This window comes from Gopherus flavomarginatus, chromosome 3 (genome assembly GCF_025201925.1).
Source record: "Gopherus flavomarginatus isolate rGopFla2 chromosome 3, rGopFla2.mat.asm, whole genome shotgun sequence".
Lineage (NCBI taxonomy): Eukaryota > Metazoa > Chordata > Testudines > Testudinidae > Gopherus > Gopherus flavomarginatus.
In genome coordinates, this window is record NC_066619.1 from 48497373 (window position 1) to 48523949 (window position 26577).

General features: G+C 38.9%; 1 protein-coding gene across 3 annotated transcripts in view; it reads left to right on the forward strand.

The window, feature by feature from the left end:
* The window catches only part of CERT1 (ceramide transporter 1), a 148860-nt gene that overhangs the window by 33730 nt on the left and 88553 nt on the right, over positions 1-26577 (forward strand). For 2 of the 3 annotated variants that reach the window (XM_050944592.1, XM_050944593.1), the window contains exon 3: positions 1161-1277. The exons of the other annotated variant lie outside the window; for it this stretch is intronic. In XM_050944592.1, coding sequence (XP_050800549.1) covers positions 1161-1277 — 117 coding nt within the window. The remainder of the gene's footprint in view (positions 1-1160; positions 1278-26577) is intronic. 3 annotated transcript variants of the gene reach the window in all.

Below are 26577 nucleotides of genomic sequence, written 5' to 3' on the forward strand. Positions count from 1 at the left end.
GTACCTGTTACCCCATAACAGTCAACTTTTAATGGTATGGTGATGGACGATGATCATGGTTTTTGTACGTAACATTTTAAGGCAAGTTTTTGAGTAACTTTTTGTCAACTTATTGTCACTGGTGTTCAGAGTATCTATATACTGTAATGTCCCATTATGTTGTTTTCTTTTAAATTTTGTTAGCCTTTTGATTAAATGTGATTATCTAGGAATTTTGAAGGATCTTTGTTTGTGATCTGTCAACCTTTCTTTTGTCTGTCAACTAGCATTGCATTTGTATCATTCTACATGAACACAAATGTTTGTTGATGATCTAGCTTATGATTTTATACTGCTTCCCATTATTACAGTACTTAAACAGTATCTAAAGTCAGTAGTAGTAGTCATAATGAACTTCATGAAGTGTCTGCCTCTTTTTTCTGAAGTTAAACCTCAACTTGAGCTATTTATTAGTTTTGCTTTTTTAGTCTGCTATAAGGTTTGTTCATTTTATTTGAATGGGGGAAGAGTGTTTGGTCTATGCTTGGGTAGAATCCCAAGAATCCTTCAAGTGTCAGAGGGGTAGCCGTGTTAGTCTTGATCTGTAAAAGCAGCAGAGAGTCCTGTGGCACCTTATAGACTAACAGACGTTTTGGAGCATGAGCTTTCGTGGGTGAATACCCACATTCGTGGTATGCATGGTCAGGATACATCATCTGACGAAGTGGGTATTCACCCACGAAAGCTCAGCTCCAAAACGTCTGTTAGTCTATAAGGTGCCACAGGACTCTGTGCTGCTTTTAAAGAATCCTTCAGTGTTTTTAAATGGATCTTGTGGCAGTTGCTATACTGTTTCATCAGCTCCTAACTATATACAATATGTCACACTGTAAACTTCTGCTGGCTGTCTTCTGGGTTGATGTAAGGTGTAACTTACTGGTTTAACATTTTTTTAAAACTTAACTTAAATTTTATCTAATTCGTATTTAGGCCTAACAAACAAAATGAATTTAATACTGTAATAGGAATTTAATTAACTCTATAGTTAAAAAAGCAAATAGTGTGGTCTACAATACCTTATAGCTAGACTCTCAGCATTCTATGCTTGAGATATAGCTAATCTTTATTATGCTTAATTCTAGCTGTGCTTATCATATCCCCCTTTTTGTTTCCCTCCGCAGCCTCATGATTTTGATGAATGCAGATTTGACATTAGTGTAAATGATAGTGTTTGGTACCTACGAGCTCAGGATCCTGATCATAGACAACAATGGATAGATGCGATAGAACAACACAAGGTATGGCTTCTGATTTTTTTTTTCCAAAATTGATTTCTATATGTGCTTATGGAGAGTCATACATCTGGATCTGCAGTCATTAAAATATTTATAAAGGTACCCATGATTTAAAAATATATATTCTTGAATATAATTTATTTAAAAGGGCAACTAGAGCTTTTAGAAGCATACTTCAAAAATAACAGAGCAAAAATAAAGCAAAAACTAAAAACATTAACTTTTCTTGAGTATCTTTTAGCCAATACCTGATTTTACCGTAGGTACTTCCATACATTTCAAAGATTGAGCCTTTTCTGTCTGGTAAGGCTGTTGTTCAGATTCTCATCTCACACTTAGGACTACTGCATTCTGTTCTCCGTCTGACTTCGATGTCACCCAAATCACTTAAGTCAGCACTTAGGCACTGTTGAAAACTTTATTCTCTACAGCCATGGAGTAAGAGACAATCTCTGTCCTAAAGTTTTTTGTCTCTTTATTTGTGCAGTGTCTTAACACAATAGGGCCCCAATCTCTGGTGTCCTTAGGTGCTATGGTAATAAAAAAAAAAAAACAAATAGGTAAACCTTAGTGTTTATCTTTATGAACTTCCAGCAATGTTTTCACCGGGATATACTTGAGTTTCTCCTTTTATCAGGTATAGTTAACAGCACATGTGCATTTCCATTCTGAAATCTTGTGTGCTGAATTGCATTTGGTTGCATAGAATGTGCTCTTAGCAAATATACTGACTTGATTAAAAATACTTTTCTATTAGTAGATAAGTTTCTGAATATCTCTTACCTGTATTTTGCCTTTTATGTCTTCACTTTAAGGTGTATCTGGCACATTTTTGAGTGTATAGAATTAGTCCCAAACCAGAATTCCTTTTGTGCAGTCTGTTGTAGAGGTGGTGAGAGGAAGCGATGTACAACTTGAAACCATGTCAGTTTGGCAGTCCACTTTGCATTGCTTCTTCTGCAATACCTAAGGAGAGCTCTCAACTAACAATGGATAGATCGAGCAAGGTGTTTAGATGTAGATGATTCTTTTTGAAAATAAATCTGGAGTTGAACATATTTTGACCAAATCCCTTCTCTATTACCCCTTTATATGTTGGTCCTCTTCAGGAATGCATGAGGGGGAAAGATGGAACTAACGAGATGTGCTTCCACCTTAACCTTGCTTGTATTGTCCCATTCACCATCCCCTTTGTCTCTTTAGATTGTAAACTCTTCAGAGCTGGGACTGTCTCTTGTTTGGTACAATACCTCGTAAACTGGGGCCTCTAACAATATCGTGATATGAGTAATACAGGAGTTCTCTCTTCAATATTCTCCCAATCCTTTGATTCCAGGCCAGCAGGGTTTCCTGTGGCAACATTTCCTAACTCCTTTGCAAGTTTTGTTCTGCTAAATGAGTAATTTCCTGCCATTTGCATTCTAGAACAGAAATGGCGTTCTGAAGAGCATTTTGTCCATCAACTTCATGGGCTGTAGGAGATTACATGTGAAGTTCTGTTGGAGGGCTGGAACACCTTGATAGACACACCATAATAGACAAGATTACCCTTGACATTGGAAGAGGAGTTGGTAAAGTGAAAGAATTGTCACCTTTCCATATGAAGGCTTAGGCGTTAGAGCTCCAGGATCTTCACTACTATTCCTGAGAATTGTGTAGAATCTCCTGGAAAAGGCCAGTTTAAGGGAAGGAGTTGCACTGAAGGATTAAGTCCTTGGAGACTTTTTGGTGACTAGAATCTAGGAGCCTCATAAACTGGGTAGTTTGCTAGTTTCTCTTCCCCTGTCATCCTCAAAGTTGAGGGGGAAAAGGAGATACTGAAATTTTAGTTCTGATCTAGGAAGCACCAGAGATTTCTTGTATATAATGTTAAATTCTTATAAACTCAGTGTGGTAAGCTACTTTTGATCAGATCTGATGAGAGCAAGGAAATCATGTCCACTTTATTTCAGTATATGCAAGTGTCATAGTTGTATTAGTTTAACATTTTGAACCTCCAAATTTGAAGAATTGTCAGTGAAGGTTTATATTATTATTATATATTATATATATTATAAATAATTTTCCACATAAGAAACTGGCTGTCAGCGTTTGCTTTAGGTACAAGAAAAACAGTTTTGGCTTCTAATGGGATAATGCAGTGACTTTCTTTAGTGCTTACTCCAATGTCCTTAGTATTACCTCTGGGTTAATGGGTATTCAATCTGTGGATGAGTTTCTTAGTGCTGCAAAACCAGATAATTGAACTTCTAGCTCCTCCTCTAAATTGAAGTCCACTGGATGGATTTTTTTGTACTTTTAATATAGAGGTAGATTTCTGCTTAGTACTTTGATATTGGAAGATGGCAAAGTGTAAATTGTGATGGAAAGTGTACCAATTGAAGGAAGGGTGTGTCAGCCACAAGTGAGGAGCAGAAACTGTCTATGTATATAGCTGAACCCACAGACAATAGTTCAGTTTTTTATTACTTTGTTGGTTGTTAGTGTTACACTATCAGACCACATTGTTCTGAATCTGAAGTTGTGTTCGGTGATCCACTTTCTGTATAACCCAAATTTTCTAGGGTTTTTAAGCCTAGATTTTTTTTTTTTTTAAGGGCGTGAGGGGAGGGAAAGTCTTTTACACTTACTGCTTTTGATTGTCTTCCTTTGACCTTTCTCATTCCATACAACTATGTGTATGTTCAGGAAAAGTAACAACTATTTTAAAATACAAAAACCAAACTCATGTCAATACAACAGTTAACAGAGCAAATCAATTACTATAATAAAGCAACAAATTGTTTAATAAAAACTATTGAATATGTAATACAAGAAACTAAGTACTCTGACCAAGACCAGGCTTGCACTGTTCTTCTGTATAACGTACCTGGTTAATTCTCTGTCCTTGGCAGGCCTCTTCTTCTAAAATAATGGACATTAAACAAGTTGGTGACACACTTGGTTTCTCAAGATGTGAAGATGTTTCAAGAGACCACTATATTTACCAATAACTTTGACTTAGAGTATGATGTCATTTAAAGTAACCTGCAATGTGAGGGGAAAGAAGTGGGGTTAATACCTTCTTTCTCTACCTGAAAATTTTATTTTTATTTATTCTTATATTATGGTGTTGGAATTATTAATAATAATAAAATAAAGGGCATAACTATGACACTAATTCAACCAGAAATTCCTTTCTTAAACCTAAAAGCCAGGTAGCATTTATACAGCTGCTCTAAATGTGCCTTAAATGTCTTAGCAATAACCACTCCCATTTAGCATGGATCAGGTGCGTACAACTGATTTATATCTGGCATGCTCAAACTTGTGTTGAATATCTCTAACTTGGTCATAATTAATGACTGCTGTCTGAAGACTCTTGATTGGTTTTAAGCTTTCGTTCTTTGTCCAACGTTTACATCCCACATTGAGTGTATAGTAATGATTTTTAGTCATAGTCAAAAACTTTAAATCCTGTTAATTCAGGCACCTGCCAAACTCTGCAGCAACAGCAGCCAGAGAGCTCCCATGCGTGTATTCTGGTCCTCCCAGGAAACCACTGACAAAAACTGAAGCCTAGTTTCCCTATTATTTACTTCAAAACCAAGCTTTTTTGCGTATGGGTGGGGGCGGAACCCTTTTAGGCTTTCTGTGGAGTGTATATATACCACATTCATGACCATGATACCTGAACATCACTATCATAGAGGAGCAAAAATGGCACAGTTCCAATTTTTTATATGCAGGTTACCTTTGAAGGACAATATGAAAGTTAGTAAGCACAAAGATATATTCATATCTTATTGAGGGGATCCTCCTATTGTTATGACTCTTGCTCTTTCTAGAGCTGCAGACTAATCAGATTCATTAAGGCAGCTGTGAACTTTAGGAATTGAAGATGGTGTTCTAAAATTAGGACAGCTCCATTGTATATTTCTTTTTCTAAATGTGTTTTTGCCCCTACTTTTGATTTAAACTGCAGTTACACTCTGGAAGATGACAAAGTTGACAGTGGAGTGTTCCACATTTCCTCTGTGACTTTGACATCAGACTTGATTTGCAAGTTGTGTGTCATTGTTGCGAACTCATCTTGGGATCTGAAAGTCTGGCTTTCTTGTTTCCACACCATTGTTAAAGGTCTGCCTTTGGACCTTAGTTAACAGTACTGTTATGTGAGGCAGAGTAGAATCCGCTCACATTCCCCAAGTGTACTGTCTCTACAGTGATAATTTTTTTAAAGAAATTAATCTCTTCAGAAAAGTAAGCAGATATGACTTTTGAATCATGTCTCGTCTCTCTTTCTTTAGCATTTTAAAATGCCAGATTAAACCCTTGTATCACATAAAGGATTATGTGTACTTTAAGAACACTCTACATCTTTGTTTCTTTCTGTGTCTTGGATATAAGCACATCTCTCTAAAATACCTTTAGGTATTCTGGTTTTCAACAGGCAAATAAGCATGCCAGATATACTACCTGCTTCTATACTCTTAACATTCTGAACCAGTACCATATGTAACTTTTGAACTAGATTCTGTGTAATTTCTGCCCTTAGTTTTCAGCTAAATGTTCGCATTTCCAGATAATCTTCCTTTTTAGGGTAGTGGACTGTGACCATCTAGTTCAGGGACTCTCAAACTTGATTGCATCATGACCCCTTTCTGACAACAAATTATTACACGTGCCCAGAAGAGGGGACTGAAACCTGAGCCCACCCAAGCCCCGTCGCCCCAGGCTGGGGACCAAAGCCTGAGTCCCACTGCCCCAGGTGGGAGGAGTAGGGAGGGAGAAGTCCAAGGGCTTCAGCCGCAGATGGTGTGGAGGGGGGAAGGGGGGCTGTAACCTGAGCCTTGCAGTTTGGGAGGCGGGGGCTGTAACCTGAGCCCCACAGCGCAGGCTTGAAGCCCTTGGACTTCAGCTTTGGCCCCAGGCAGTGGGCTCGGGCTTTTGACTGGTGATGGGGCTTCGGCTTCAGCCTCAGGCCCCAGCAAGTCGAATGGCAGCCCTGGTGACCCCATGGCCCACTTTGGGGTTCTGACCCACAATTTGAGAACTGCTCATCTAGTTCAACACCAAAAGCATGTACGAGCTGGAAAAAAGCATGGTGTCTTTGAACGTTCATAACAGAAAGCAGAGGAAAAGATGAGCTGAAAAGGAAATGGAGGTGAGGGTGTGAATTTGTAAACTTTGGGTTCAGCCTAAACCTGTGACTGAGTGTAGAGCCCTATCTTCCAAAAGCAATTCTCTCCACTGTCTCCCAAATAGTTAACTTAAACATAGTCTTTCCCCATAACACGTATGTATTTGGAAGGAGAGCTGAACTGATGGTTACCCACTGATTACATCAGAGACCAAGACAGGCTCCTTTACCATGTCATGGCTTTGTAAAAGCTTTCAAGGGAATGTGGCACAAGTTTGGCAAGAAATCAATATTTTTGTAAAACGTAATTTTGTTCTTATACAATATTTTTTCCTGATAGCAGTTTTAGTAGACACAGTACAGCATGTAGTATTTAACATTTACTCTTTAAAAGAAGACAAATAATCTTGTAGGACAATGGTCTAGTGCATAGATCTCCTCTTATAAGCTAATTCAAGGCTTTGAAAATAAGTCAAAAGAGAGAGACATGTACTTCCAGATATCTATTTGTGTAATATTTTAATAAGTGTGTGTTAATACTTCTGCTGTTTAGATAGCAAGATAAGTTGGAAAATTTATTATTTACCAGGTACTTCCACATGCTCCTTGTGGAATTCTCTTATTCTAGGTCTTGTGAAACGTTTTAGATTTTAGAGTGTAACAGTACCATACTAACTTTCACTTTTTGTTGTCAAGATTAGCTTATATAGATAAAACTTCAGGGATGGAACTGTTTCATTGAAGAAAACGTGTTATTTTCCATATTACAGATCATATGTGCACTTAATTGAGCAATACTTTTTTGGCTTGAATAGAACATACTTTGTACTTGCTATTACATGATAGTGTAACAACAGGCTTATTATGTTGTAAGCAGTAACTGCGCTTTCATAGCTGTATAATGCATTACGGTTTTGTCACTAGCTGTTACATACTGGGTTTAGAAAAACTGTAGATACTATCTGCCTCATCGATTATGGAAACCATCAGCTAGTCTTAAACTCTTATCTCTTGCTGTCACTTGAATTTGGAGTGGGAGAGGGACAGTACAGTGGTCCTGGCAACCCTTTATCCCCATGTATTAATTTTCTTGAAGACTTCTAATCCTCCCACTGAATATCTTAGTTTCAGTTCTGTAAAATAAGCACTTCAGACAATTTATCACTTATGGGACACCTGATGTAGTTAGGAATTCTGTTAATGTTCCAGTCTTCAAACCTTTTTAAAATTCACATGTATTGTCAGATTGGCTTAAAATTGGCATTCCAGTTCGACACTTGGTGGAAGGACCCAGAGAGGAGTTTGTGGTGAAAATGTAGATTTTTTTTTTGATCAAGGAGTTCCTGAGTTTCAGGCCCTCAACAAATATTGGTTGGGGTTTTTTCCCCAATTTTTGTGTGCGCGCACGCATAGACAGACAAAACGCTGGATAGAGCATCCATATGAAGCCAGTGGTGGCATCTGTAAGCCAAGCCTGGCTTATAACTACGCTGTGCAGATTGACTTCAAATTCCTGAGAGCTGTCCCTGGTTCTGAGCCATATAGGGAGAGAGGAAATCCACCCAAATTTGGCTGTTATAAGTATCTGAAAATTGCCATTTGCAAATACTTAGTAGAGCTTTATTAGTTTGGTCACATTATTCCAAACATTGTACTGGGATGGCAGGATCTGTAGGAGCCAAGCAGAACTCTTTCTGCAGTTTTACCTCCTGGCTTTAATGACACTGGCACAGGAGCAGAGCAGGTAGACTGTGGCCTGTGTTCTCAGTGCTCTTCCTGCTGGTGCTCACGCATCATGGCAGAGGAACTTGACTGGACTTACGTGGGTGAGCAGCAAAAGGGAGACTGAGGAAGTTAAGGAGGGCATAGGAGATGATTGGGGGGCTAAAACAGGTTGGAAGTGGTGGTGTGAAATATATAATGAAGGTGGAAACAAGAACAAAAGGAGGTGAGTCTCATGGACAGAAAGGATCAGGTTAAGGGGAACCGGGGCAATTGTGTAACCAGAAGCTCACACTTCCCTCCAGAATATAATATTGATCTAGGATTTGTAAACCTCACTGTTCCTTTGCTGCTATTTGTAATTCTTTTTGCTCAAGTGGCAGAGGTAAGTACTGTGGATCTTTTGGTTCCAGTGCTGCTGATAACCTATGTGGGAATCAGCATGGTTCCACATGACAGAATTTCCTAGAAAATGCCATGAGAACCACAGGGTTTGGAATGTTTGCAGTAATTAAGGCCTCAGGTTGCACGTAGAAGATGAAAATAAAACAATATATTAAAAAGCTGCCTATTCAGTGAAAGTTATCTACCCTGTGCAGTGAATGAGGCATGTGTCTCAGGGAAAAATAGTATGTGACCATGTAATTAGATTGCATCATAATACCTACACTCAGCTGGGCTGATTTAAGAATGCTCAAACAACCTTAATTATGAAATTTTCTAGCTTTCTGGAAGTGGCGAGTGACTGTCAGGCCATTCTAAGCCTGTTCTTTGTTTTTAGGAGTATCTAAAACACTCCCTTGGTTAACTAACACCTCTTTCAGTTAAGGGCTTAAAACTCCCAATCTACTTTTTTGACAACCTGACTAATCCTTGTACAAAACTCAGCTTTATGTTTCTGATAGCTATGCTTAAACATAAATAGGTGGGGAGGCTTTCACAGGCCTTCTTTTTATGCACCATAAAGGAAGCAGAAAAAGCCCAAATTTATTTTTTTTCATTATCTTTAGTGATTCTCACTGAGAGAACCCATATATTCGTCTGACCCAGCTTAGAGTGTACTTAGAGATCACATTTCCTTTTATCCAAATGTGGTCTTTAAAATGAATTTTCACTGGTTTCTCTAAGTAGAACTCTCCAACACAGTTACAAATCTGTATCTTAAGGGCAGTAAATTTTGCTATTGTAACAGCAAATTTACAAGGTCTGAAGAGATGGTGTCTGTAGAGGCAGCAAATTCCTCAGTTTCCTTCATTAAACTTAGGATAATCAAAGATAATAGCTTGAAGGATTTTTCATGGAGTAGTATTGATACTTTCTACCCACCCTTAAAAAATATTATCTTGTATTGTAATTCTTGTTGAAACTTTTAATCCAAACCTTTTTTGAGAGGAGCAAGGGAAAAAGGTTAGACTTTCAGAAAGTGAAAGGATACATTTTCCCCCAAATTGTACATGTTATGTGGCTTGCCTAGTTAACCTGAAACTTGCAAATAAATCTCCCTGATTGAAATGTCACATGTATAAAATTTCTGGTAGAAAGGACTTTTAAAAGCTTGTGGGTAGCAGGTCAAAACTGGTCTTCCAGAATACACTATTTTAAATTGGCTACCCTGGTCCCATAATACTATAATTAAAGTTGGGAAAAATTACTTTGTTTACCTTGTTCTCCATAACTATTTCTCAGTGAATATTTTGTCTTCTGGTTTAAAAATTCCCTTGGATTAGTTAATCCAGCATTTTATGGACTATTTACTGTTTCTTTTAAGTGTGAAATTCTTTGGTTACTAAGTGGGTAGGTAGCTCTAAGTAGGTTGCTGAAGTTCCTTGTTAACAAAAGTGTATTTGTAAGACTTACGGTAGCATGTCACAAGGAGGGTGTTTATCTTCAAAGTATGAAAGCCAAGGCTGTACGAGTTTTGCAACTGCATTCCATTGTACTCTGAACAGAAAACACTGTTGATTTAAACTGAACTTTAAATTTCATTTGGAGTGTGAGCATACTTAGAAAAGACTATTGCCTAGCAACATGGATAGGTAGCTAGTAGCAGAGGAGAAATTTAAACTGTTTCAGGTTCATGCATTAGAACTAGATTAGAGTTTGCTACTCCATGTATTTGTCATTTTCTTGGCCTTTGTATGCATTCTGAGGGTCCTGAGCCTTGGCCAAATCAAAAGCTTCCCAGATACAGCTTAAGTGCTTGTGCACTGCCTAAATCTCTGCAAATCTGAGAAGGGAGACTCTGGTTGATCCTTGCTTTTCAAGGTTTTGCAATCAAGAAAATCACCTTGAGTTGTATTGAACTTTTTAAAATTCCCTCAAATTCTGGAGGCAACAGTGTGTCAAACTGGATTACACCTGTACTTGATAATCCATGTGTACATATTGGGTATGTGGAAGAGAGGATTCACTGGATTTTTACAGTTCAGGACAGTCACCTAAAGATACTGCACCATGAAATATGATTTATATTCCATTTATGATTGGCATGGAAGATGTGACCCTTGCTATATTAATTTAGGTGGATTAAATGTGCCAGAGATGTTAACATAACCTGGTCACTGATCAACATTAAATGATTTCAAACAAGGTTTGGGGTTTGGTATACAGAGACCTTAGCGAGCTTGGTACCATGGCACAAACACCATTAAAGATAAAGAAAAGAAGGAAAAACAGTTGAAGTATTTGAAGTGTAAAGTATTAAATAAGTCTTTCAATTTGACAACATTCTTTGTTCCCTTTCTCTTTAGCTGGAGAGATTTTGGTTTAACGGTCTTAAGTAGTATTAAAGATGGTGGTAACTGTTCTTTTGGGGAAAAGAGAAGTTAGTTTAGATGAGCTGGAGCGGTGGTTGTTGCTGCTGCTCCTAAGTCGGATCCTATCTTATCCCAGCTAGAGCTGATAGATTTGGCGATCTTGTCTGGGTCCCTATCTCTGGTTCGGTGTGGTCAGGACATCTCTCAGGATTAGGATGATGAAGGCCTGGGATCCAGAAGATGGTGGGGGTGGTAGCCATGATGGTGAAGATTGTGCCAGTTGCCTGAGTCTGTTCTTTCTCCATATTTTCCCACCATCACCACCTTCAAAATCTCTTATTTTAAGGACCCAAAAAGGGAGTGATGAATAGCCTGTCTCATCATTATTTTGTTCACCAATTAGGCCTAATATGCAACACATCAGTTTTAGTTTAATTTCTGGACCCATGTTTTCTTGTTTATTAAGCATGATCTTAACACAGTCCTTGAGTTATATCAGTAGGCCTTAATGTTTGGACTAATTTGGTCTTTGTGTTCATTTTGTACTTTTCCCTGTCAATATTTGTTGTTATAGGTTATTTTGACATCTTATGAACTTTCACATACTTTTTACAGCTGAGCTTACAATTAGATTAAGTTTGTAGGACCAAGAATCACAATAAGAACATAAGAATGGCCATATTGGATCAGACCAATGGTTCATCTAGCCCAGTATCCTGTCTTTGGACAGTGGCCAATGCCAGGTGCCCCAGAGGGAATGAAAATAACAGGTAATCATCAAGTGATCCATTCCCTGTCGCCCATTCCTATCCCTGCACATCCTGGCTAATAGCTATTGATGGGCCTATCCTCCATGAATTTATGGAGTTCTTTTCTGAACTCTGTTATGGTCTTGACCTTCACAACATCCTCCGTAAAGGAGTTCCAAAGGTTAACTCTGCGTTGTATGAAAAAATACTTCATTTTGTTCGTTTAAAACCTGCTGCTTATTCATTTCATTTGGTGACCCCTAGCTCTTGTGTTTTGAGAAGAAGTAAATAGCGCTTCCTTATTTACTTTCTCCACAGTCATGATTTCATAGACCTGTGTCATAGCCCCCCTTATTTGTCTCTTTTCCAAGATGAAAAGTCTCAGTCTTCTTAATCTCTCCTCATATGGTAGGTGCCATACCTCCGAAAGTCTCCTTTTAATGATAGTGAGCGGGATCTGGTGGCTTCCTTCAAGGTCTATCATTATGAAGAGACTATTTTGATCATAGTTTTATTGGAAAAAATGAACCACTCAGTGGCAGCATTGAATGGAAAAGATAAGATTGAATAAATTGACATTAATGCTCTATTGTGATAGTTTTCAAGCTGAGTGGGAAAATATATTTTTGGGAACCAGAAACAGAATTGATGGGAGAATAAAGGTAAAGGTAATTTTAAAGCAACTTTAATCTTGTCAACATCAGTTGTAGAATAGAATATATACATATGTAGACTTCTTATAGAAATTCAGTTAACTTGTTTTGGAAATGTAAATATCTGCCAAAATGTAAATCCTGTAAGACCCTTACACATTTATTTTACCTTGGTGGTTACTGATGTTTATGGTACAATACTTGTAGAGTAGAGAACCACAAATGTGGGTTTTGGCAGGCTAGTGAATAAAGAAATGATCAAATATCTTTAAAAGTGAAAGCTAAAAGCTTGTTATACATTCTAGTACAAATATGTAAATTTAAACATCTTAAAGCTTTATCCTTTTGGTGAACATTGACACTCATGTTTCCAAGAAGAGTAAAACTGACTTAATTTTGAAATGACTCCCCACTACCTTAGGATCCTAGTACATTGGTTCAACCCTATAGTGAGTTTGCCTGTTAAACATCATTACTTCTAAAAATACACTACCCTATACTGATAGCAGCTCTTTACCATAAAATCCTCAAAGTAGCAAGATAGTGTGGATAATTACTATTTGAGAATTCTCAGACTCCAGAAATATTCTTGATTCTGTCACCGCTTGTTTTTTTTTCCAAATGCTTTACAATCTGGAATCAGATTGTAAAGCATTGTTAAGCTATGATTGTGTCTTAGGTCTGTTGTACGCTATTTTTTTGTTTGTTTTTTATTTACACTGGAATAACTGTTTTGGTTAAAGGGGTGGATTTTTTACTGAAACTTTATACTGGTACAACCCCTAGTGTAGATGTAGTTATACAGATATAAAGATGTCTTGTCCTAGTACAACTTACTCCCCTTCCAGCGCAGGAATATCTATAACGATGTGTGTATATCTATGCAAAGTGTAGACAAGTCCTTACTTACAGCAGTGATACAGGGTTGTACACAGGTAGGTCCATTTTCTTCCTTTTTATCTTCCCTGCTTTTGTGATATCAAAAGAGCAGAGTAACAGTAAAATGTGAGCAAATAGAGTAGGCTTCAGGCAATGTGGACTGTTGAATCTGATTAAGGATTAAACAACTTTTTATTTAAGAAAATGTCATTGCTAAAGGGACACTGTTATACCAATTATATTAGACCAGTAAAAACCAGCAGGATCTTATTAAAGGGGACAAGACAAAGATGCCACATTTATTATGATAATTTGATTTATTACTAATAACTAATATCTTAATTCTTACACACACACACACACACACACACACACACACACACACACACACACACACACACACACACACACACACACACACACACACACCAGATGTTCTGCAGCTGCTGCATAGTTACCAGTCCTGAAGATAGCTTAAGTTCATAGCTTGATTTTGTAGCTTGGGTTCGTAGCTTGTGGTGGCTAACTGGCCAGGAAAGCCAGGCACAAGGACAAGCTGGATCTCTGTTGGGCAGGCACTGATGTCCTTCCATGTTGGCAGCAGAATGTTACCCAGAGTCTCTCATCTCACCCTTCTTTTTTTATAGGCTTTTAATTTGGATTCAAAGTCTATAGGTCTTGCTGTGTCACGCTGCCTCTGGGTTTAGATTGATCACCCATCAATTGCAGGCGTGACTTTCAGCCTTGAACCTGGCTTTGATCTTCCTTCTGTTCTGTTGTCCTTTTCTTTTTAGGGTGGGTGCTTCTTACTTTGTTTAGGGCTGTTGTCTAGGTCTTCAGCCGTTGGTATTTGAACTTTATTTCATCAGGACAGGCTGGGGCTGGAGGTTGATTCCGCCATCCACACATACCTCATTCACACATCTAAACTAAACTAATAAGATTACAGCAGGGTTTGCAAAAATGAAGGTTGGAGGAAGCTTTTACAAAATGGAGTGAGTGTTTTAAAATGGGGTTTGAGTTACAATATGGAACAGAAGTTACAGTGTAGGCAAGTGTAGTGAATGGTGAACAGAAGTTACATTAATAAAGTGAACAATTAAAAACAATTTCATTTATCAGTTCTACAAAGTTAGAAATCACATTTCCATCTGAAAAGCTATCTAAGATTACTTTAGCTGGAAGATAAGTGTTTTTTCTCTTATCTTTATACGTTTTTAGTTTATCCGTTTGACAGCATGCTGTATATAATCAGTTTCGCTATTCTGCTGAAGGTCAGCTTTACTTTGCCCCACTCATGCAGAGATCTGGAGGAGCTTGCATAAACCCAAGGCCCTGCAAAAGGGCATTTGCATTAACAAAAGCAGCAGTGTTGAAATGGAAGAGGTAGTGGCAGGCACGTGCATAAAGAAACAGAGTAAGAAAAGAGGGCCTGTTTTTTGTTTCTCCTAGGCTTGCCTTCTACCCTACCAGGAAGACTTAAAAATCATAGACAAGGGAGCAGACAATGCCTAATACATTATTTAAAAAAAAATAAATCCCAGAAGCATTGTTTAATGGGAGCACTATTTGAACACTTTTTTTAATTAACCAATTTTTAAAACTTCAAATTGCCAGTGTGATTTTCTTTATTTCTGGGAGCCCCTGACTTATTCAGCTTCTTTTGTGCAAACGGTATAAAAGACTTTAGAGGCAACATTACTTTATTATGTTTAAAAATAATTAAATTCAGGTGTTCTACCTTTCTCTAATCCCCAAAGTGAACTGGGGTATAGGAGGCAGAGGAGTAGTTTTCAACCTTTTTTCATTTGCAGACCCCTAAAAAATTTCCAGTGGAAGTGCGGACCCCTTTGGAAGTCTTAAATATAGTCTGTGGACCCCCAGGGTTCTGCAGACCACAGGTTGAAAATCACTGCTGTAGAGGGAGAAGCATGTCTGTCATTGCCCTACTTAGAGAAGTGGGAAATTTTATTGCCAGCTTGATTTACAGCTTTCAAGAATATCCTCAGACCCCATTCTCTGTGTGTTTTGGTTTTGAAAGTATTCTGTATGCAATTTTTGAGCAGTACTGTTTTGTTATACTGTACTTGTTGAAGTATTTAATCTTTTTTGATTTTAGAATACCCAACTAACTTGCCACTTGGGAGGTTTCTTGTAAAGAACTTTCATGTTAACCAGGGCTGTCAATTAATCACAGTTAACTTACACGATTAACTCAAAAAATTAATATCACAATTAATTGCAGTTTTAATTGCATTGTTAAACAATAGAGTACCAATAGAAATGTATTAAATATTTTGGATATTGTTCTACGTTTTCAAATATATTGATTTCAATTACAACACAATACAAAGTATACAGTGCTGACTTAATATTACTTTTTATTACAAATACTTACCCCGTACAAATGATAAACGAAAGAAACAGTATTTTTAATTCACCTCATACAAGTACTGTATTGCAATCTCTTTATCGTGAAAGTGCAATTTACAAATGTAGATGTTTTTTGTTACATAACTGCACTCAAAAACAAAACAATGCAAAACTTTAGAGCCTACGAGTCCACTCAGTCCTACTTCTTGTTCAGCCAATTGCTAAGACAAACAAGTTTGTATATATTTACAGAAAATAATGCTGCCCACTTATTTACAATGTCGCCAGAAAGTGAAGAACAAGTGTTCACGTGGGACTTCTGTAGCCGGCATTGCAAGGTATTTATGTGCCAAATATACTTAACATTCATATGCCCCTTAATTCTTCAGCTATTATTCCACAGGACATGGTTCCATGCTGATGATGCTTGTTAAAAACTAATGCTTTAATTAAATTTGTGACTGAACTCCTTGGGGGAAAATTCTGTCTCCAGCTCTATTTTACCCGCGTTCTGCCATATATTTCATGTTATAGTAGTCTTGGATGATGACTCAGCACATGTTCATTTTAAGAATACGTTTTATCAAATCTGCAGCAAAAAAGTGAAGAAGGTATCAATGTGAGATTTCTAAAGATAGCTACAACGCTCGACCCAATGTTTAAGAATCTGAAGTGCCTTCCAAAATCTGAGAAGGATGAAGTGTGGAGCATGCTTTCGGAAGTCTTAAAAGAGCAACTCTGATGTGGAAACTACAGAACCTAAACCACCAAAAAAGAAAACCAACCTTCTGGTGGTGTCATCTGAGTCAGATGATGAAAATGAACATGTTACTCTGCACTGCTTTGGATTGTTATCGAGCAGAACCCCTCATCAGCATGGGCGCATGTCCTCTGGAATGGTAGTTGAAGCATGAAGGGACATTTGAATCATTAGCGCATCTGGCATGTAATATCTTGTGACACCCGCTACAATACCTATTCTCACTTTCAGGTGACATTGTGAACAAGAAGTGGGCAGCATTATCTCCTGCAAATGTAAACAAACTTGTTCATTTGAGCGATTGGTTGAAAAAGAAATAAGATTGATTGGACTTGTAGGTTCTAAAGTTTTACATTGTTTGTTTGATTTTTGAATGCAGTTATTTTTGTACACAATTCTACATTTGTAAGTTCAACTTTCATGATAAAGAGATTGCACTACATTGCTTGTATTAGGTGAATTGAAAAATACTATTTCTTTTTGTACAGTGCAAATATTTAATCAAAAATAAATATAAAGTGAGTACTGTACACTTTGTATTCTGTTAATAGAAATAAATATATTTTAAAATGTAGAAAACATCTAAAATTTTTAAATGGTATATTTATTATTCTTTAACAGTGTGATTAATCATGATTAATTTGTTTGTTGCTTGACAGCCCTAATGTTGACTGATGTGTTTGTGAATCTTTTTAGTTTATACGTTTATAAATAAATTGCTCTTGTTACATGGAATAATTTATTTTACTTTATTTAGAGTCCTTTGTAAAATATTTAAAAATGATCTGTGGATAAAGATTATAGAAGATACCTTGTGATACTACCTGTTACTTTTAGATTGTTTCACCCTTCATGCCTTCCAATTGATGCACAATTTTATCTCGTAATCCATGGTTCAAAAGAAGTCTTGCTTTCAGGTTATTGTGTCAGTTTTACCTGCCTCCAGCAAGATGGAGATAACGTTCTCAGTATCAGTGTTTTGTCCTAAAACTATCTGTAGCAGTCACTTTTGGTTTTCTTGCATGGTTTCCTTAAATAAATTGTGCTTTTAATAGCAGGTTGGTTATAAGAAAACACAAATTAAATGGTAAACATTAAATTATAGTACTTGGTATTGTTTCTAGAGATCTGACAAAGCTATTCTATAACCTTATTTACAAAAAAGGTGAAAAAAGTTATTCAGTAATCTTAAGCATGATTTTTTCGGAATTCACCACTATCTGTAGGACTCTCTCTTGATGAGCTCGTGTCCATTGTTGGGGGAGAGAGAGAGAGATCCTATCTAACAGTACCCTGGGGGTTTGGTTTTTGAGAGACACCAAAGCATATATTATTGATGAATGACCAGTAAAACCTTTCGTTAAAAACTGAGCAAACAATATTTTAAAAACAAAATAATGTTGAAAGAATGCTTAAATACATTTGTACTCCTTACACAACACTAAACTTAGCCTATCAACATTAAAAGTAATTATTTGAAGAATAACTTCTTGACCAAGTGAAACGCTTTATTTATTTTTTTTTCCCCTACAGCTAGTTACCAAAGACTGGCTATAGAACAATGGCATGACAAAGCCCTTATCCAAAAGTAGTTTCAAAACTCGTAAGCAAACCATCTCTGCTACATGGATAAGGCTGAAACATTTAAGTAATATTAACAAAGTTTGGTTACAATTTATTCACATAGATAAGGGTAAAATAAGAACTTTGATTTCAACATGGGCAAGGAAACATAATGGAATTTAGTAAGATTGTAGAAATATTTGGTTCAGAAAGAACAGTTTTCTCCTATTAGGTAAAGGAGATTGAAATAGGTTTGTATCTCTAGTCTAACTTCTGGCACAAATTAACTTAGCTATGCTTAAGGTTTTTTTATTTTTATTCTTCTCTGGCAGTCTTTTCTCTTGCACTCTTAAAAATTACGTCTAAGAAGGGTGCTTGTATTTTAGAGGAAATCCTTCTCAAATGATTAGATAATCCTGATTAACTTGATCTATGTTCCCTCCAAGGGAATTGATATTTTAATTAAACATTAGTGCTTGTGTGTGTTCTAAAACACCTTAATTTCTTCAAGCATTTGTGTGTAGACTTCTGACTAAGACTTCTGGCTAATAGAAATGTATAATAGTTTGGTTTTTGTTTTTTTGGGCAAACACAATTTATTTGACTCCATTACTGTTGATATATTACTTAATTTTGTCAGTCCATTGGGAATTATTTTGATTGTAATGCTGATTAACAGTGTCTTGCACACATTTTAATTGGTGTAGCAGCTTGTTACTTTCTGGGTTTGTTTATATTTGGGCACTGATGTAAAAAGTCATTACTGGTGAACAATCAATTGTACTGGTTAATGTCTTGATGTTGGAAATTGAATGCAAACCATTGCTATTGAAATCAATCCTATTGATTAACATTCTAGGCTTCCATATTATACTTACCACAGAAATTTTATCTAATGGAAAAGTTCTGAGTATAGTTTATTAAGCTAGATGTGTGTGATACTGTTTGTCTGTGGAGCCTCCCAATCTGGAAAAAATGAACTGCTATTCATTGCTACACTGTCACCAAGAAGCTCAATCTCCTACATGGTTGCTAGGCTTTGGTGTCCAGGATAGTGCCTCCTTTCAGCAGGTCTCAGCTCAAGTTTTCTGGTTATTTTCATGATCATGAAGGATCTGCTTCTGCACCAGTGTGGTCAAATCAAAATGTCACACAGCCCACTGCAGAGTGGGCCTGGTCCTTTCTGTGGTTCTTTATGCCCTGCTGTGTCCCATGGGCCATTCACTCACATGACCATTCCCGCTTCCAGCTCCAGGGCCCCCACCACTTATAGGGGCTTAGAGCTCCAGGGTCCCTTCCCCTCCCTCTCATGGCCTGGGAGCTGCCAGGGATCCCTCTGTGGCTGCTGCAGCTGGCAGGGCACTGCCAGGCACCCCCACTGCTCATGGCGGCTTGGAGCTTGGCGGCCCTCTGCCTCAAACAACAAGCAAACCTCACAGCTCTTTGGTGCTGCAGGAGGCAGTGGGACACTGCAGCTCCCAGCCACCGAGGCTGAAGTCACAGAGATCTTTTGGAAATCATGGATTCCGTGACCTCTGACAAAACATAACCTTATTTGTGTGTCAGCCCAGTGATTGAGGCGAACATTCAGAATTGATGTTTCAGACTGCACTAGCAAGACTTGAGTTTTTTGGCTTTTGGAATACCAATCTCAGGGTATGGCTACACTTGAAATTTCAAAGCGCTGCCGCGGCAGCGCTTTGAAATTTCGAGTGTAGTCAGAGCGCCAGCGCTGGGAGAGAGCTCTCCCAGCGCTGCACGTAAACCACATCCCTTACGGGTGTAGCTTGCAGCGCTGATTACACTGAGGCTTTACAGTGCTGTATCTTGCAGCGCTCAGGGGGGTGTTTTTTCACACCCCTGAGCATGAAAGTTGCAGCGCTGTAAAGTGCCAGTGTAGCCATGGCCTCAGTGAACCCAAACTATCCAAGATACTATTTGTTTTCTGACACTATTTAAGCATAATATATGCTTCAGAATAAATGCTGTATATCAACTATATTTGTGCTTTTATTATGAATAGAAAGCAGCCAGCAAAACATATGTACAGTTATCTAGTTTCTATAGTTTATGAAATAACACCTTAAAAAGACCATACTTTATAACTTATTGATACTAAAAAAAAATTGATGCATTTCTAAAAGAAGTAGAGCTATACTTAGGCTCCAGTTTATAATTGTATGTTTGGCAGATTTCCTAGAAAACCTTGCCAAACTTCTACTATCTTGAGTTGACAACTAATTTAACTAATTATTAATCACAATCACTATCTTCCTCTTCAGCTAGACGTTTGAAATAATTTATGTTCCAAGTTCTGTATTCACTGCCTTATAAGATTTCCCTGAGAGCTACTTCAGAACAGAACAAGATAACGGTTATTAACATGAAGCCTACTGTAAACTTTCCATACTTCAATATGTCTACACAAGACCTCATTTGTGTTTTCATAGAATTCTTTTAATTTGGGTTTAGTCATTCAAAATTGTACAATTAACTAATGAAGTTGAGCACTCATAGTTGTAAGCTACAGGAAACATCTCTTTAGCCTTGTCTTGAAGAACTTGATGGAGCATCTCTAGTTGCATTAGGCTGTTACGGTGGTGGAGTTGCAATATGCCTCAACTCCTTCTGACATTAATAATTTATGAACACTGGCCTCAAACTGCAACATACATTAAGGCTCTTGAATGGAAGCAAAAACTTGTATCGTATATGAGCTGCCAGGGAGCAGCTAAAGTCTTAAAACGGGAGTAATATGCTAATATGCCTGTAAAGATGAGAGGCTGCATTTAGAGTTAGCTGCAACCTAGGTATGCAGGCAGTAGCTCCTGAGAATAAAGAGTAGCTGTGATCTAGCCTTGAAAACACACAAGTACTAATGGCTCCAAAATCTGTTTTGCAAAATAATTGTTTGCTTAGGGGTGATCGCTATTAGTAGTGATGGTAAAGTTTTATTAAGGACCAAAGATGTACACCATTGGTTAAATCTAAGGATAATATGATATCCATACTTGAAGGTAAATTATTGAACAAAATCTCAAGAGTTGGAATATCACTCAGCAGCAAACTCTTGAATTATAATTAGTGCCTGACTCTGTTCTGTTCATAAAGCTATGGAACATTCATTGCCAAAAGTACCATTAACTGATTTGAGAGGCTGTTGCAATAGGATGCTCAGGTAAGAGTAAAATTTGAGTGTTTTTGTCAAGGTACAGAAGTCCAGTTATTACTTCTTTGTAAGGGATGGAAATGTATAGGCTAGTCTGTAGTGATGAAAGTATATGGGGTTTAAGGATGTTATTAGAATCCCTAGTTTTGAAACTAGAATAACTAACTTTGTAGTTCAGGGTTTTGTGTAAAAATTCTGATCTGCTTTTATTGCAGCAATCACACTATAGTAATCATTTCAAATTATGCATCTACCAAAAAAAAAAGTATTGAAAACACTTGGAATTCAAAAGTGAAATGGTTATCAATTTTGGAAAAGTTCCGTGTTCTTATTTCTATATTCAGTATAGTACCTCAGAGGGGATGTTAGTTAAAAAGTCTCTGGCTGGTACCAGAAGTTGGCTTCGGGGGAAAGAATAAGTTTATTATTTTTGGCTTAACCAATTCTGCTTTTAAGACGGACATGACAAATGCATACCAGGTGGGAGGAGGATAGAAAAGTAAAAACTTGTTTCACTGATTGTGGTTTCACTTTGTGTACTCCAGGCGAGTTATGGTGCATAGATGACTCAGAAATTGGTGCACTTCAGCCTATGAACCTTGGCTTTTTCCCTGATCTAGGATGACATCTTGTGGTGATTGGGGAAATCTGTCTGTACAATTTATGATTAAGGCTACAAGTATGTCACGGAGGCTGCAAAAGTCACGGATTCTGTGACTTTTTGCAACCTTCGTGACATTGGGGCCCTGCAGTAGTTCAGCTGCCGCAGTAGAGGGAGACCTCTCCCAGTTCGCCCCCACGCCCCCCAGCTCCCAGCCATGCATGCTAAAGGGGGATTCCCCCCAGCTCCAAGCCCTGTAAGGTGATGAGGAATTCCCTGGAGCTCCTCAGCCCCCACGGGCAGCACGGGATCCCCCACAGCTCCCAGTCGGCCCTTCCCAGTTCCCAGCCCTGCAGGGTGGCAGGGTATCCCCTGCAGCTCCCAATCCTGCACGCAGTGGGGGAATACTCCAAAGTTCCCCAGCTGCTCTCGCCTGCAGGGGATATACCCGAGCTCCAGCCCTTGTGGCAGGGAGCCCCCAGAGCTCCCCAGCCACCTCCACTGGTGGGGGTGAAGGGCCGCAGCTCCCTGCCACCGCATGCAGTGAGGCAGGGTGCTGGAGTCTCATCCCTCCCCATTTTGTTGAGGATGTTTTTAGTAAAAGTCAGGGACAGGTCATGGCTTCTGTGAACTTTTGTTCATTACTTGTGACCTGTCCATGAATTTTACTAAAAATATCCATGACAAAATCATAGCCTTACTTATGAATGCTGGTTCATATTGTGAAGTTGTTCATATAGAAATTGTTGTACCATGGAATGCCTCTGTATATCCACCATTGCTGACAAACCTGTAAGCATATCTCTCCCAGATTAGTTACCCTTAATGACTGCACTTTGATTGGTCAAGTGATATGATAAGAAGGTTGGCTAAATTTGGGGGAAGCCACTTCCTCCAGCTTCTCTGTTGGAGGCTGGTGTTTGGAGAGTGGAAAACTACCAGTGGTAGACCAGAGGAAACAAGTAGTAGAATATATAAATCTGAGGGACTTGGAGGAAGCTTTGGGCCAAAAGGGAAGCAAACAGCATGCATTTGTAGCTAGGGGTGCATTTTAGCTGTGTGACCAACAAAGCTCAGAGAAAGGAAGCTGACCTGGAGAGAGAAGCTGCATGACTGAGAAGACAAGCCATGGACTGCAGCAGAAGGACCTTGGATGGCCCCAGGGGGGTCTGATCCCCAGCCTTAATGTTCTGGAGTGGTGAGGATACTGAAGCATGGAAATGCATGTATGGTTTATTTTTGTATAAGTTTGTGCATTTCTCATGCCATTGAAGAGAGCAGTGGTGGCTTAGAATCATGTGAAAAGTCTGTCAGTTACATTTATTATGTGCCCTTGGAGAGTTAAGTTGTGAACCTAGAAAAAACACACACAGCTGGAGTTCTGCAGAAAGTGTGTTGAAGCTGTGTGGGAGTCTGAGGTGTCGTCATCGGTAACAGAGACTAGACAGTTGGACTATGAGGTCTCAGCTTTCAGGATGAGGTTCTACACAGAGGATCTGAATCCTGAGTGTTTGGCTACAGACCCCAAACCTGGGGCAGTGCCTGGACTTTTTTCAGATTCCTGAAACTTAAAGTGCATGAGGCCCAGTGAAGTAGTTCCTGTCACAGCAATCTGGCGAGTGACCAAGAGATGGCACTTGACTAGTCAAGTGCCATTTGGCTACCATTCTTTGGTCTCTTCCCATCACTAGTCCTCCATGCTAGAGACATGCTTCTTATACTGTTTTCAGATATCCTGCTAATTATGGTGTCATGAAGTGTAGTAAATTCCAAAGATGGTCTAAGTTAAAATTAATTAGAAGACTAAAAAAGGATAGATGGAGAAAATAGAATAGGAATAAAATGACACTAGAGGGGGTGGATAGCAGTAACCTTAAAGCTTGCATCCCAAAGGTTGCTTAGAATTCTTGTTGTGGCTTCATACTTGGTACTCAATACAAGCATAGGGTGATGACAGTCATGATGATGATGCACCCATCCTATCAAAATGAACCAGCTAAAATAAGTAACTAGTGGTCCATATACATACTTGCTTTCTTTATCATTTTGGTCTGTTGCTGTAACAATTCTGTAATCTCACCGGGAGCTTTGACACTCCGTAATTAACTGTTCAAACTCATTGTGCACCATTCCTTTCAATCAGTTATGTAAAGTTACTGAAAGTACAGATGATGTTTGAAATGTCAGTTTAACTTATAGATGCCTTCTTCCCACTATGGTTAAACAAGGCTTTTAGTACGTGTGGCAGAATTTTTAAAGACCCTAAAATTATAGGCCACAACACAAGTCTGCAAAACAGATTCCTAAGGGATACCATATAAAAGACATTTTGAAAATTACCTGATGAGACTATTACTGCATGGCGTGATAGGTACTACTTAAACATTAGTATGCTTGATGGACAAGAAACTGATGAACCACTGAGAGAGTCACAAACTCACTGTACTAAATTACACAGTATCTAGTGATGCTAAGAAGACAAGAGCCTGCATCCTTTAAGTATTCTCAGTGCTCTTTCCAGTGCTGAGTTCTAAAACCTGATTTAAAACTTCTCAGACCCATGAAGTTGCACAAATTAATGGGAAATAAACAAATACCTCTGTAAACAGGGGAGTTTGCAAGGAGAGTTTGTTGGGGAAGACTAGGAGAACCAGGCAGAGGAACAGACAAACTAGTGAAGAATGTGTGATGTTCTGGCAGTGCTGTGGTGCTCGTTGCTGGGTTGTTTTGCTGTGGGGGGTGGTGGTTTGGTTTGGGTTTCCTGGACTAACAAGACTTAGGTGGGAAGGCTATGACAGATACAGAGGCAGCAGTGATAGTGACCCAAGCAGTGAAGACACATTGAAGATGGCTGGATGTGGAAGCTGCGGTATGTACATGATCCTGAGAGGGTACCTGAAGAGTTGTGTTTGCATGAAGTGCCGCCTGATAGAGGTGATGGAAGAAAAGATCTGAGGATTGGAGATGCACGTGGGCACTCTGGTTGAGTTTAGAAGGGGATTCAAGCAGATGATGGAGCAAAAACATGAGCAGGCTGAAGGGAGAAGCTCAAACTTACAGATGGAAGCAGGACCAAAGGACACTGAGGGGAGACTGCTGGGTGAGGACAGTGGAAGCATGTGACTAAGAGAACCAGGCAGAGGAAAAGGTGGGCTAGTGAAGGAGAAATAGAGCTCAGGAATAGGTTTGCGGAGTTGGAAAATGAAAGGGCACAGCAGGTGGTCACTGAAGGTGGGAGGGCAAAGAAGAAGAGAAGAACAGCTAGTCCTATGAGAAGAGATGAAGAGTCAATGGAAATAACACCACCAAATATGAGCCCCAGGAGAATACAGGATGGATTGCAAGGGAGAATAGGAATCAAGAGGACTTGCAGGCAGAGGGAACAGGGGATGGACCGGAGAATCGCACCATCACCAGGAAAAGGCAGGTCTTCGTGACTGGGGACTCCTTACTGAGAAGAATAGAAAGCCTGTAACCAGAGCTGATCCAGAGAACAGAAGGGTATGCTGTCTGCCCGGTGCTGAGATACGGGATGTGGACTTGAGGCTAAAGAGGATCCTAACGGGAGCGGGAAAGAATCCACTGATTGTCCATCATGTGGGAACAAATTATACGGCTAGATTCTCTTTGGAATATATCAAGGGAGACTATGCCAGGTTGGGGAAGGCGCTTAAGGAAATCGAGGCTCAGGTGATATTTAGTGGGATTCTTCCTGTTCCTAGAGAAGGGCAACAAAGGTGTGACAAGATTATGATGATCAACAGATGGCTCAGACAGTGGTACTATAAGGAGGGCTTTGGGATGTATGGCCACTGAGAGGCATTCATGGACAGAGAACTGTTTTCTCAGGATGGACTCCACCTGAGTAGGGGGGAAATACAAAGAAGGACCGGGATATCATACAGGATATCATACAGGAAGATCTGGATGACCTTGTAAATTGGAGTAATAGCAATAGGATGAAATTTAATAGTGAAATGTGCAAGGTCATGCATTTAGGGATTAATAACAAGAATTTTTGTTATAAGCTAGGGATGCATCAGTTGGAAGTAACAGAGGAGGAGAAAGACCTTGGAGTATTGATCACAGGATGACTGAGCCACCAATGTGATATAGCTATGAAAAAAGCTAATGCGGTCTTGGGATGCATCCGGCGAGGTATTTCCAGTAGAGATAAGGAGGTGTTAGTACCATTATACAAGGCACTGGGTGAGACCTCATCTGGAATATCATGTGCGGTTCTGGTCTCCCATGTTTAAGAAGGATGAATTCAAACTGGAACAGGTACAGAGAAGGGCTACTAGGATGATCCGAGGAATGGAAAACCTCAAAGAGCATGGCTTGTGTAGTCTAACCAAAAGAAGGTTGAGGCGAGATATGATTGCTCTCTCTCTAAATATATCAGAGGGATAAATACCAGGGAGGGAGAGGAGTTTAAGTTCAGTACCACTGTGGACACAAGAACAAATGGATATAAACTGGCCTTCAGGAAGTTTAGACTTGAAATTAGATGAAGGTTTCTAACCATCAGAGGAGTGAAGTTCTGGAACAGCCTTCCAAGGGGAGTAGTGGGGGCAAAAGACCATATCTGGCTTCAAGACTCAGCTAGATAAGTTTATAGAGGGGATGGTATGATGGGATAACCTAATTTTGGCAATTAATTGATCTTTGACTATTAGCAGTAAATATGCCCAATTGTCTGTGATGGAATGTTAGATGAGGTGGGATCTGAATTACTACAAAGAATTCTTTTCTGGGTGTCTGGCTGGTGAGTTTTGCCCACATGCTCAGGGTTTAGCTGATCGCCATATTTGGGGTCGGGAAGGAATTTTTCTTCAGAGCAGATTGGCAAAGGCCCTGGGGGGGTTTCACCTTCCTCTGCAGCGTGGGGCATGCATCACTTGCTGGAGGATTCTCTGCACCTTGAAGTCTTTAAACCATGATTTGAGGACTTCA